The sequence below is a fragment of the Phragmites australis genome, chromosome 1 (genome assembly GCF_958298935.1).
Source record: "Phragmites australis chromosome 1, lpPhrAust1.1, whole genome shotgun sequence".
Classification (NCBI taxonomy): domain Eukaryota; kingdom Viridiplantae; phylum Streptophyta; class Magnoliopsida; order Poales; family Poaceae; genus Phragmites; species Phragmites australis.
Genome location: NC_084921.1, coordinates 31382333 through 31394734, shown reverse-complemented (window position 1 = coordinate 31394734; position 12402 = coordinate 31382333). Strand labels below are relative to the sequence as shown.

Below are 12402 nucleotides of genomic sequence, written 5' to 3'. Positions count from 1 at the left end.
TGCATGCTCCGGGATGCCGAGTACTTAGTTGCCTCTGGCCCCACGACGACCAAATCCGCCAAGCTACTACGCGAGCTCCATAGAGTCGAGAAGGCGCCGACCACCGGGAGGGAACTAACACGATGTGGAGGGTCGATGATTGGAGAGTTGCAAGGATGTGACGTGGCCCTTGCATGCAACGAGGAAGAATATAAGCATATCCAGCGATAGAATGATTGGTCCATACCATACTCATAATTTGTCAATGTCTGCAACAAAGCAAAAATTGAATCCCAAGAAAAGAATAAAGCCTCCCTATTGACAAAATTACTTCAAATTAGCAAAATTCTCAAATCATATGTTGCAACCTAAAAATGCTAATAAATCTCTTGCTGTAACAAACCACTCAAGGAACAGTTGCAACAAAATGAATCCACTTCTGCAACATCCCAAAAAAAAGCTATTGTGACATGAAGAGAACATATTCATCTCCATCACGATGAAACATATGAATTGACTTCTGCAACATGCATGAAAAGCTTCTGCAACATAAAAAAAGTTGTTGCAACTATTCAACTCATAGTTGGAACATTTGGAGAAAGCTATTGCAACATCAAGAAAGAAGCATGCAACAAATCGGCTTAGTTATTACAACAATCATAATCAACATATGAAACAATCGAAATTCAGCATACCAGAATGAAACAAATCAGCTATTGCAACGTCATAAATCACATGCATGCAACATAAAAAACACCTATTGCAAAAAACCCTAGTCCATGGATGTCCTCTGCTAGTCTCGACTCTCTAGTGAGGTGCGCTAGAGGTCTTGGTTCTCTTGCAACCTCGACGACACGACCCTGCAATGCTTGTCGTGGTCCTGAGCCATATCTAGTCAGATCTTGTGAAGGAGAGAGAGAGAGGATGGGATGGACCTATTGTAGAACTTGATATTCACCGGAGTACTAGCTCCCATGATGTGAGGGAGATGCCATTAGGAGAGGGGGAGAGGGTGGAAAAAAATAAGAGCAAGCTCTAGTTGTTGTCGATGAGCCACGCCGGGAAGTGCCTCACTCGTCGTGGTTGTTCGTCGAACAGAGCCGAGACGAACCCTCCGACAAGCTCTCCAACGTTAATGCCACGCTCTTTGTAGTCGAGACCCACCACCACCAGCCCTTGCTGCGCAAACCACATGACATGGTGCTAGCCTGCCTCGTCCTGCCACCGTAGGCTAGCTTCCCACACCACGAGCCAACGCTAGGGCTTTCGTGGTAAAGGATTTGCCCCTCAGCAAGCATCGATAGAGAGGAGATTGCTAATTGTTGTTTCTCTCTGGGTTTTTTTTAAGAGAGGAGGTTTAGAAAGATAAAGAGGTGGCAGAGACAGGAGGTGTAGCACCACAACTTAGATGTGGACGAATATGATACAAGTAGCGTCCGATCTAAAAACGTTCGCTCGACGTCTATATAGTAGCATTATCTTCCTTTACCTTTTGCTCTCCTTCTTTATTAACTTACATACCAACAAATCTCATGCTGGTTCGTCGTCGTTGTTGTAGCTAAATCAGTGGAAAGGAATCCAAAAAAAAAAAAGGCAATTCCGGTAGCAAGAGTGCTACCGGTTTAATCACAGATTACTGAGATCAAAGATTTATTTCTCTTGCAAGGAGATAATCACAGCTTTTTTTCTGCTAGAAACAACATTTATCTGATAATTTGTATTGCACATTCACAAGTATCCAAGAACCGGATGGATCACTAGGGAGCCGCCAAAATCTCTGCATACTTCGTCACCTTACAAATGCTCTCCAGAACTTCTGTGGGGTTAACATTTCCGACAACAGTTACCTTCTTGCTCTCCAGCTCCACTTTGAAGGACACAACTCCTGTGCATGACAGTCCAGTAGCCAGAATTCAGAATAATTGTTTGCGATCGTGTCGAAAGATAAGCAGTCGACGTATAAGTCCGTATTCATCATCACTTACCTTGCAGCTTTGAAACTTGCTTCTCAACCTTCCTTGCACAGCCATGGCAGTGCATGGACACCTTCAGTGCTACAGTCTGGGCAGTTCAGAAAACAGTATTACGGGAGAAGAAAATGAGATACAACACCAGAAAAATGTTTCGAGTGATCGATCACCTTTGGTTCCACATGCACAGCTAATGCCTTGGCTTCCTCACCAAAATCTGCAACCGGCACAATCTGACGATCCAAGTGGCTCCTCAGCAAGCTGTTCCTCTCATTGTTCTCCTCGTCTTCCTCCCGGGAACCTGCAGAGGAACGTGGAAACCAGCGCGAAACTCTCTTGAAACCTCTTGCAGCCATGTGGAACTCTCCGGGGCATAAACAGGAATCAAATTTATCAGAGAAACCACGATAAAGGTTACTTGTATACATAGACAGCAGCCAATCTACTTGCATCAGACAGCCAATGGCAACCCTTCCGATATTATTGTATCGCTTTTCAGAACAGTGACAGTGTTCTAGATGCACATAAGAAGAGATGCCCCCAGGAAAACAAGTCAGGTGAGGCCAGCAACCAAAGAATAGGAAAGTTCTTACAAGCCAAACGGCAGATCCATCTGCCCAACCACTTTGCTGGTAGAAAGGATTAGACCTTCTGTACTTCTGAATCCTTCATGCTGCCTGGGCCGGTGTTGGGTGACCTATAGAACAATATTTTTTGGCGAGGACTAGATAATAAGAGCACTTCTATTTAGTTACCTCACACTGGCACAAGATACATGTGATTTATCTAAACCACTACCAGGAACTTGTGGCAAAACTTGTTACAAAGGATTACATAATAGAAGGGGGCACATCTCATCTCTAGACCATTGAGATATTTGCATGCCTCAATGTATCAATGTTATATGATAATTTTGTAACCATAGCCAACAGATATGCACATAAATTAACATTTACAATTCAAAGCATACCATGCCAACCACTCTCAGCATACACGAACCTAAAGCACTGTCAGGTTTCGAGTTAAACCGGCTGGTATGCAGCTCATCCCACAATTACAGAAAAAAACAAAGATTCACGGAACTTTTTCCATTGGGCAACTTCATCACCCAAACACAGGTAAACCTAACCAGCTTTCTGATCAGAGCAACAGACGCACAACATTTTATGGGGGGTACCTGTTTGACTTTTGAGGCAACACTATTTCGTCAGGTAACCAAAAAACTATGTGACCCCATGGAACCAAACTAACTCAATACACTCATTCAAGCTGAAAATAGTCACAAACCAAACCCACATTTCAACATATTCCAAAAGATACAAACTGCAGCAATAAAGCCACTTGGTCTTGCCAACCACTAGGATAGGTACATCAGGGTAGACTGACACCAACTGGAGTCACTAACAAGATGTACTAAAAAAAATTCAAGCTTTATCAACCAATGCAAATCATTATTCCAAGCTTTCTTCAAGGGCCGCCAACATCTTCAGACTCAGCCAATAAATTTGACATTTCCAGACACATCACAATTGAGCAACACCTAAAATTTCATGATGCCATCAGTCACACCATTGTCAAAACTGAAAACACACTTTGGATAGGTAGTGCTCTTAGAAAAAATGCTTACTACAATTCAAGTAATGAATGCCACCCCTGCTCTGCTGTGAAGTGACCTCATCAGATAACTCTAGCACGAACAGGCATTTATAAGACCTGGCAAGTGCACAGTACTAACAGTAAGGCACAAAATACATCCAACTGCCAGAAAAATGTGACCATCTCTCAAATGCCAGTCAAGTTTATACATCAGAATGCTTACGGATTATAGCACTGCAGTCTAATTTAGATACAATTGTAGCAAGGAGCTTTGCTTCGAAAATACGTGTCATTTTGGCTTTTCTACACAACTTCTCCCTCCAAATACCCTAACTAATAGGATATTGGTGGTGATGTCTGAATGATGGATACACAAGTATTGGGGCAGCATATGTAGAAAAGAACACTACCAATCCTTGTTCCATGTGAGCCTAATATGAGATCTAAATCAGGCTGGAAGAAGTATTAGTGATAAATATTTGGAGCTAGGTATCTCAGATGATACATTCCAAGCAAATCAAAACAACCTCCAGTGAATTAGTCAGGTATCTAAAGTCTGACAAGTAAGCATGTCTTTTTTCCCTAGATCTCTTCTAGTTATTGATGCTTCAACATAGTAGAAATACACGTCTGAGAAAGAAAGGAAGTAATGGGATTGGAAAGAAAAAGACAAGGTATCCATAAATGGGATTGGAATTGCAGACATCGTGACATTATGTACATTCCCTTCTCAAATATATGCATTATGTGCATTTGCTAAGGCATTCGAAGAAGTCTAAGTAAGAGAGTACCTAACATAATTTACGATACCAACCCACCCAAAGTGCTCCAGATCAAAACTGGAGATCACAACGGGGCTAAAGTAGGGCCTGCATAGAACATAAGCCACAGATGAGTTTAAGAACAGAAAAAAAAGGTAAACAGGCAATATCCGATACAATAAGTAACTGACCATAACCAGCTTATTCAGATGCAGTTCACCTTACATGGTGATTCACTGACTGAAGTTCATCTCTGAGTATCTGCAATACAAGAGTGCATAGCATGCATAAGCTAACAATTGACGTAACACATGCCAGCATAATTTGCAAGTCAAAACAGTGTTAGAGAATATCTTACCTCCTAGGCTTGTTCTGGCGCTGATCAAGCTCCTCACTCCCAATATCTGCAGTACAAGCAAATATTAGTGAAACTGCATGCAAATATTAGTAGACTTATTCCTTTTGGAATAAGTCTACTTCAACCCCTCAAGTATTGAGGTTTGTCTAATTAATTCCCCGAACTATGAAACCAGGTATTGAACCTCCCAAAGTATTAAATACTGTCTAAATAACCCCTAAAGGCGGGTTTTGAAGGTGGTTTCGCCTACATTGCGAATTACATGGATGACAACGTGGGACCCTACATGTCAATTCCATCTCCTTTCTTCTCTTTCCTCCCTCTCTCTTACACTAGGGCCCCACTACTCATCCCTTTCCTCTCTTCCTTTCCTTTTCACTCCCATCTCGAAGCGACGAAGCCAACGCCGCTGCCTCAATCACGGAGCAACCGTGCTCGGTTGCTGCCAGGACGGTAGGACAGCGCTGCACCCATCCCCCTTGCCTCCTTACCTCACAGTGGAAATACAAAGGCACTGATACACAGCACCCGTGCTTAGTCACTGTCCTAGTGTCCTGAGCTCTTATGCCACTCCCCTCGCTTCCAGTTATGCAGCCCCAAGCAAAGACATGGACTTTTTTGTTGTCTAGAGGAGGAAGATGTTTTTATCCATTTCCCAATGGCAAGTGGGCCCTGCCCACTTGGTTTTGGCTTTAAAACCCAACTTCTACCAGTGGAGCATATGACATGTGAGCTGGCCTGAGATTAGAATTATTTGAATATCTATTTTGCCACGTCATTGTCCACGTAGGCAAAACCATCCCAGGGGGTTATTTAGACGGTTTTCAATACTTCGGGGGTTTCAATACCTAGTTTCATAGTTCAGGTGGTTAAGCAGACAAACCTTAATACTTGAGGGGGTGAGGTAGACTTATTCCTTTTCTGCAGAATGAAGATGAAGTATAACTCACCATTTCGAGGAGGAGATTTAGACCCTCTGTTAGCAGTAGGTTCCCTGTAAGAATAATAAAGACTAGTTAATGCCCTTTTTTAGAGAGGATTTTATGGATGATGCAACAAAAAAACATGGCCCACAGGTTATACAATCGGACAATAGGGCAGAGGGGAAAAAATTATGAGAACTGCAAACAGTTTCCTTCTAAAACCTGTGCATTGCAGCTGAAGGAACTACTCAATAGAAGATAAGGCTTTTCAAGCTTTCATCAGGAAAGAAAATGTATACATCCCCAGATGGTTAGGTTGGAATGATCAATTGACCAAAGTTGAAATGCTGATTCTAACAAGTTGTTTAACAGAACACACACACAAGGTGGCATACGACAAGCCCTGCAGGGAGATGAGTGATTGCAAGATGAACTGGATGGGTGATTGGGCAAACGGGCTGAGTTTCTGACATAGTTACTGCAACGAAAGGCAGTTACATAGATCGTATGGCTAGCTGGGTCAAGCTTTAGAATTTCACCTGGATGGAACTGACGACGATGTCTGTCCTGAAGGTCTAGAGTAAAAGCTTGGGTCAAGGGCTATATAAGGTGGATATGATCCTCCAAAAGCACCAGCTGCACCAGCCAATAATGGCAACCTGTACCAATTTTAAGTGTTGTAAGGCAACGAACAAAAATTCATGCACAAAACACGAGGACCGATACCGTCAACATATTAAGTCACAGAAGAAAAAAATCATGTACAGCAACAAAGTGATAAGTCACAGAAGAATACATGTGTACAATAACATCTTCAGTAACATGAAAAAGAAACATGAAAAGATTCTATCCATACAATTGCAAATAAACAAGTATTGTAAAGCATTTGAGTTATTGAATATCCCCTTCATATTACCTAAGTGCATGAAAGTGAAACATTGCTACAAGGTAAATGAAATCAATGCATTTTAACCAAAATGAAGTCAGTAATGAGAAAGAAGACATGCATTCACAGGATTTTAGTGCAAATACTGCTGTTTCTTAATCAATTTTGTTGTCATAGGGAACCCACGCAGTTAACATTACTTCCAGGAACACACCAACACCACGACAATCTCACTATCTGAGCTTGCAAGAGAGACCAAAAATATTCTCTTATTATTTTGTAGACAACCAAAACACTAGCAAATCTAGCAAGACATAATGAAACATACCATGTCATTTCATTATTTCTGATCCCCATCTGCTGTTGAGCTACATAGCCAGGGAGGGCCATACCAACAGTAGGAACTCCAAGACCACCAGGATGCTGACCCCCAAATTGCATCACTGCATTACAGGAGGGAAAATAGATAATGCTATGTGTTAAAGTGATTTCATCAGAAAAATAAAAAATAATAATCAAAACAATAAAAGAAGAATAAGGTAAATTGAATGATTAAGGAAGCAAACCTGGCAGCAGAGCTGGAGTGCCAGGAAAATTTTGATCGCCCTGGGAAATGCCAGCAGCCCCAATAACTTGGGCTCCACCATACATAAATGAGCCACGTCCAGTTTCCTGGTTACTGGCTTTTACCACCGCAGAAGATGTCTTGGAATTATTCGGACTGTGATATGAACCATTCTCATCACTCTCAGTTGTTTTAACAGGTAGATTAGCAGCTGGTGAAGGATTGTTAGTCCGATGGCTCAACTGCTGAGTTGGTATTCTCGTTGCAGACTGATTCGGCACTTGGCCTGACTTCTGGTGCATGACTGATGTGTGACTTTGCTGTTGTGTAGAAATCCTCGACGTTTGGTGAAGTGATGAAGTGGGCTGATTATTTGAAGAAATCCCCATGCTTGAATTCCCCCCTGAAGCCTTGACAATAGGGGATTGGCCCGGATTAACTGATGATGATATGAATCCTGATGAATTCAACGATGTGGCCGCCGCCCTTCCAGGAAATGACCTAACAGGACCATCAGAATGAAACCTATCACGTCCACCATAATCCACAGCTGTTTTCCCTCTAACCGTTGGACCAGATTGTAACTTTAAGTTATCATCCATCTTCGTGGAAGATGGTAGGACCTTATTGGATCCTGCTTGCATGTCCCTCCTTTGAGCTGGTACAGAAAAATCTTGATTGGATGCACCAGAGGGATAAAATGGTGGCGATGCAGAATTTAGGCTTGAACTGATGACATTCTTTTTAGGAGGGGCAACTTCTGGCTGTGCATGTGAAACTTGACCAGACTCTTTGGCTGCTGCAGCAATTGAAGCAGGTTCTCGAAATCTTGCAGTTCTGAACAAGCAATGAGAAAACTGCATAAGAGAACCAAATCACAAGCAAAGGTGCAGTATTGACCAGAAATATTTATGTTTTAAGTGTCCCAGGATATTTATCACTCACTGTTTTCGTTGGGATCCAACAAACTCTCTGCTGTTCCTTGCAACAACTTCATAACGTCGAGGTCCTCTCCCTCTAACGACCTTTGGAGGGCGGTTCTGGGTGTTCCCATCTTCATTGTAATTGTGTTGCTTTCCACCTCTGGGAAAACCACGACCACCGCCTCGTGCTTTACCTCCACCACCACGACCTCTAAAACGACCTCTTGACATCCGCTTATCCTGCAATACAAAGATTTTTACATCCTTGAGATTTGTTTAGTGGCAAAAGGTAAGCTTGGTTTTGCACAACAATGGTCATGAGCAATTACTTCATAGCGCTCATCTTGCACGTTCATCTCCTCAAATCTGTCATGCACCCAAGCTTGATCATCTTTAGCATCCCATAACTTCCTCCCACCAAACATTCGCCTGTTTAGAGAAAAAGGAAATGGTCAGTACACATGCACATTAATATGAAGCATTAACTACTGTCAGGATTACCCACTGGCAAGCAGCATTATGACAAAGGCTGCTTGCACAAGCAAATTGACTGAACAGAAACCACAGCACTATATTTGCCCCAATCATACAGTGGTAGAAGACGGTGGTCAGTGGGAATAGACGAGGTTTTTGCTTAATCCCTTTAAGAATGTGTGATGATGTTCACAACTACAAGGTTTCCAGCATTCTATGAACCACCAGTCAACCCATTCTAGTGAGAGTAATGACTAACCATCTGATTGTACTTTTCCTCACAAAAATACAATCTGATTATACTGAACCCTACACATTGCAATGCATAAGGAAACATTGATGAACTCCATCACAGAGCACAAAATAAAGTCTGAAGTCCGCCCACAGCCTGTCACACTGAAACCCACCTTGGATTGTTATGAATATTCATAGAAAACATACTTTAACAACAAACATTAGCACCATTGTTCCCCAAATGGCCCAAACAGTCTGTCGCACTGAAACCAACCTTGGATTGTCATGAATATTCATACAAAACATACTTAACATCAAACATTAGTGCTATTGTTCCCTAAATGGCAAAAACTACAGTACTAAACTAACAGTTCCCTTCCCAATTAGGCAATCCCAATGCTCATTACCTCGTATCCAGTTATCCAGTGTCATTCCAGCATCTTAAGCAACCAACTTAAGTCCAAAACCATGAGCAATTCCATGTGACTACCAAATATGACAAACAGTAGAGGAGTGTTGCAACCAGCCCCAGTGAGAGGGAAATGTCTTCATTGCATTCCAGCAAACTGCTATAGTATAGTCCCTGGTTTGTAGTTACTAGTTAACATTATTTCCTATGCGGTTTCCTGCTCCAGAACTTCAATTTTGATTTATTTTTCCCCTAGTCCTTACTATTTGCCAGTGTTCTAAAGCAGCACTGTGGTGCCTGGGTGTTGTCTAGGCAGATGCCACTTAATTTGTACTAGTCAATATGACCTCATTGAAAAATTGCATGCTTTCTCTAGATACTTATCCTCTGCCTTATAGCTCAATCAAAATGGTATTTGCCATTTCGAATGCTACTACCCATAACCCATCATATAAGAAGAAGAAGAAGAAGAAGAAGAAGAAGAAGAGGTGATGGTGGACGATATCCAATATCCTGGTTTTCTAGAATTCTGAGTCTCAATTTTCCTATTTCACGAGAGCTGAAGCTTTTTAAAAATATATATATTTATGTGCTCAGACAAACGCTGTGTTTTGTCAGAACTCCAGATGATACAAAGCTAACCCAATCCCCTAGATTACATTAGCTTCCAAGCCACATCCGATAACTGTTGATCCCCTTTACTTGAAGTCTACGACCGTTTAGTTTTATGCCTATGAGAGCCAAGGTTGCGTTACCAAAATTTTGGCAACATTAACCAAACTTGGCCACCATTTGGTTCAACACCAAATATTTGGTAAGGCTCTGTCTTATTTGGCGCTATAATCCATTTTAGAAGCCAGAGTTGACCAAATTTTAGCAGACAATTTGGTCACCCTGATTTTGGCAATGCCGGATACAGAGCAAAGAGGCCCTAAAGTATAAACCTCTGGCCCTAAGTCAAACTACATATGAGGTACTACGATTCTACAAAAACTATGATCTAGAACTGAATATGTAGTTTTAAGGAAGCCACACACGCACCTGCGCCTGCCGCGGTTCTCCTCCTGAAACCGGTCATCGTGCATGTAGAAGGCGCCGGAAGTGGGCACGGCAAACGGCTCTTTCTCCTTCTCCCCCTCGCCCTCGGCCTCGGGTTCGGCCTCCCCCTCCGCCAGCCCCTCCTCCTCAGCCTTCTCGCCCTCCTCCCCGCGCGTCCCCTGGCTGCCACCGCTGCCGCCCTCCTTGGGCTGCGCCGCCGCGCGCCCCTCATACTCCTCCTCCAACCCCTTGCTCACCTCCTCCTCCTCTTCCTCGTCGTAGTACTCCTCGTCCTCGTCGTCATCCACCTCGTCGTCGTACGCCTCGGGGGCGCCCTGGCCGTCGTCATCGTGATCGGGGCCGATCCGCACCCTGGGCCTCCCGTCCTCGGACCCCTCGTCGTCGCTGGCCTCCCTTCGCCGCATCGTCGGGAGCGGCGCGTCGTCGGGGTCGCTCACGTACTCCTCCTCATCCAACTCATCCGCCCCATTCGCCCCCGCCGCAGCAGCATCCGGCTCCGGCGTGAGCGGCGCCGCGGGGGGCTTCTCAGGCTGCGCGTCCCGGGACGGCGGGTCGGCCATAGCAGACCAACCCTAGATTTGGTCGCGGCACGGCGCGGCGCGGTGTGGTGAGATTTTTTTTTTTTTCCCCTCGTGCGCTTGTGGGTTTGGCTTTGTGAGGCGAGAGAATTCGAACCGTAGGGGAGAGAGGAAGGGGGGAGCAGGGGACAGCGGAGGGGCTCCTGAAACGGAACGGAACGGGACTGATAGATGGATTACGGGGTAGGGTGGGTGGGGTGGGGTGGAGTGGGGTGATGCGGACGGGGGCGTGGAACGGGTACGGCACGGGGACCTGATGATGCTTTGGGTCAATGGGTTGGTTGTCGTCGGTGGAGTGGCGGGTCGGTCGATCGATTCGGTGGGAAATTCATATTTGGTGCATCTTTTATTTCGGGTAGAATTCCCGAAAATCCTGATTAGACCGCGGCCGCTAGCGCCCACGCTCGCGCGCGAACGGGCCAGCCCACACGAGCACACGGACGGCCCACAACACCAAATGAAGCCCACGTTGCGTGCAATTTTTTTCCAAAAAAGTTTTTGAGCTAAACTTCTCCAAAAACGTTTTTAGTTAAATTTTTCTCAAAACTTTTTTCGTAAAGTTTTTTGGATAAACTTTTAATGGAAAAGTTTTCATAGAAATTCAAAAATAGAAAGTTGCGGAGGAAATAAACTTTCCAAAATCGAAAAGTTTTGCCTAGTCAGGAAGGAGGAAGCGCGAGTTGGAGAACTCGCGGACGCGTGCTGATTAGCCATGTCCGAATTTTCCTAGTCTAGCTATCCATGCTTGATATTTGGTAGAGTGAAAAAGAGCGAGTATTTTTAAGGGCTAGATATTCTAGGCAAGAAAAATCTAGCCAATGTCATTTATAAGGAAACTCTTTGTTTAATAATATATTTTATTGGAAAGTTAAAAAATAATAGCTACATTCAAAAAATATAAGAATATGTGCATGTTGGTATGCGGAATAACGACAAGGGTCTTGTCGGCATTTTGAATGCTGACAGCCTACGTGGCACTAAACCCGAGGCTCTGTTGGCACGTGGAAAGCGGACAAAAGGCATGTCAGTATTCCACGTGCCGACAGAATCCCGAATAGACACCGATAGGAGTGTCACGGGAGTGGGAAAAAAAGCCGATATGCTTGTTGGTAAATGGAATTCTGATAGGCCTGTCGACATTCTGTTTGCCGACATGCCTCTTTTTATTGATTTTTATTAATAATTAGGGTTGACGACAGCTACTTCTATTTGAATTTGATTTTTTGTTTTTAATAAATTTATGTTATAGGAATACTGAGGAAAAAACTATTAGTCGAAGAATAATAGTCGGGGAGCACAATTATCATATAATCAAACATGGATGTTACATACGCTAAAAAATATTACATGGGGTTTATCAGATGACAACAACAAATATTGGTAAGTACAGTACGTCTAAAGATTAACATAATAGTGTATTGTTGCTAAACCTAACATGCTTTAGGGAATAAAAGTAGATCAAATTATACTAAATGCTCTCTATTGAGTGCACTTAGGATATTTGCCCTTCCGCAGGGCATTGGAACCTCCCACCTTAGCGCGATGGGCCATCTCCCACTTCCTTTCTCTCTCTGCTTCGCTTGCTTCAGCCACGGCATGCTCCTCCATCGCCTTGCTCATGCGCTCCTCGTCCTGACGCTTCAGCCGTAGTTCTTCCTGTTGTTGCTCGTATTATCGACGTTCGTAC

General features: G+C 43.6%; 2 protein-coding genes across 5 annotated transcripts; both read right to left on the bottom strand.

Moving 5' to 3' along the window:
• Window positions 1-1736: 1736 nt before the first annotated feature.
• LOC133884078 (protein SODIUM POTASSIUM ROOT DEFECTIVE 2-like) lies at window positions 1737-2305 on the bottom strand. Its single transcript, XM_062323464.1, has 3 exons — window positions 2120-2305; window positions 1965-2040; window positions 1737-1864 (listed from the first exon to the last, which is right to left on the bottom strand). Exons 1-3 carry the CDS (start codon window positions 2303-2305, stop codon window positions 1737-1739), a joined length of 390 nt encoding a protein of 129 aa, XP_062179448.1.
• Window positions 2306-3185: 880 nt separating this feature from the next.
• Window positions 3186-10881, bottom strand: LOC133915196 (protein MLN51 homolog). Of its 4 annotated transcripts, none has more exons than XM_062358277.1 (12): window positions 10120-10881; window positions 8291-8390; window positions 7984-8201; window positions 7040-7875; window positions 6802-6916; window positions 6127-6246; window positions 5548-5658; window positions 4665-4710; window positions 4498-4567; window positions 4337-4414; window positions 3577-3707; window positions 3186-3489 (listed from the first exon to the last, which is right to left on the bottom strand). In XM_062358277.1, exons 1-8 carry the CDS (start codon window positions 10695-10697, stop codon window positions 4698-4700), a joined length of 2091 nt encoding a protein of 696 aa, XP_062214261.1. In that variant the 5' UTR covers window positions 10698-10881; the 3' UTR covers window positions 3186-3489; window positions 3577-3707; window positions 4337-4414; window positions 4498-4567; window positions 4665-4697. The 4 variants fall into 4 exon arrangements, with proteins under 4 accessions (XP_062214261.1, XP_062214254.1, XP_062214275.1 ...); XM_062358270.1 differs by having other exon boundaries at window positions 3577-3662; XM_062358291.1 differs by having other exon boundaries at window positions 5615-5658; window positions 10120-10880.
• Between the last annotated feature and the right edge of the window lie 1521 nt (window positions 10882-12402).

Excerpts from the sequence above, each read along its gene's own strand:
- LOC133884078 (XM_062323464.1), bottom strand. The coding sequence starts at position 2,305 with ATGGCTGCAAGAGGTTTCAAGAGAGTTTCGCGCTGGTTTCCACGTTCC. Across the intron at positions 2,041-2,119 it reads CTGTGCATGTGGAACCAAAG|ACTGTAGCACTGAAGGTGTC; the intron begins GTGATCGATCAC and ends TGAACTGCCCAG. Across the intron at positions 1,865-1,964 it reads GCAAGTTTCAAAGCTGCAAG|GAGTTGTGTCCTTCAAAGTG; the intron begins GTAAGTGATGAT and ends TGTCATGCACAG.
- LOC133915196 (XM_062358277.1), bottom strand. The coding sequence starts at position 10,697 with ATGGCCGACCCGCCGTCCCGGGACGCGCAGCCTGAGAAGCCCCCCGCG. Across the intron at positions 7,876-7,983 it reads GTTGGATCCCAACGAAAACA|AACTGCAAGATTTCGAGAAC; the intron begins GTGAGTGATAAA and ends TTGCTTGTTCAG. Across the intron at positions 6,917-7,039 it reads CACTCCAGCTCTGCTGCCAG|TGATGCAATTTGGGGGTCAG; the intron begins GTTTGCTTCCTT and ends CCTGTAATGCAG.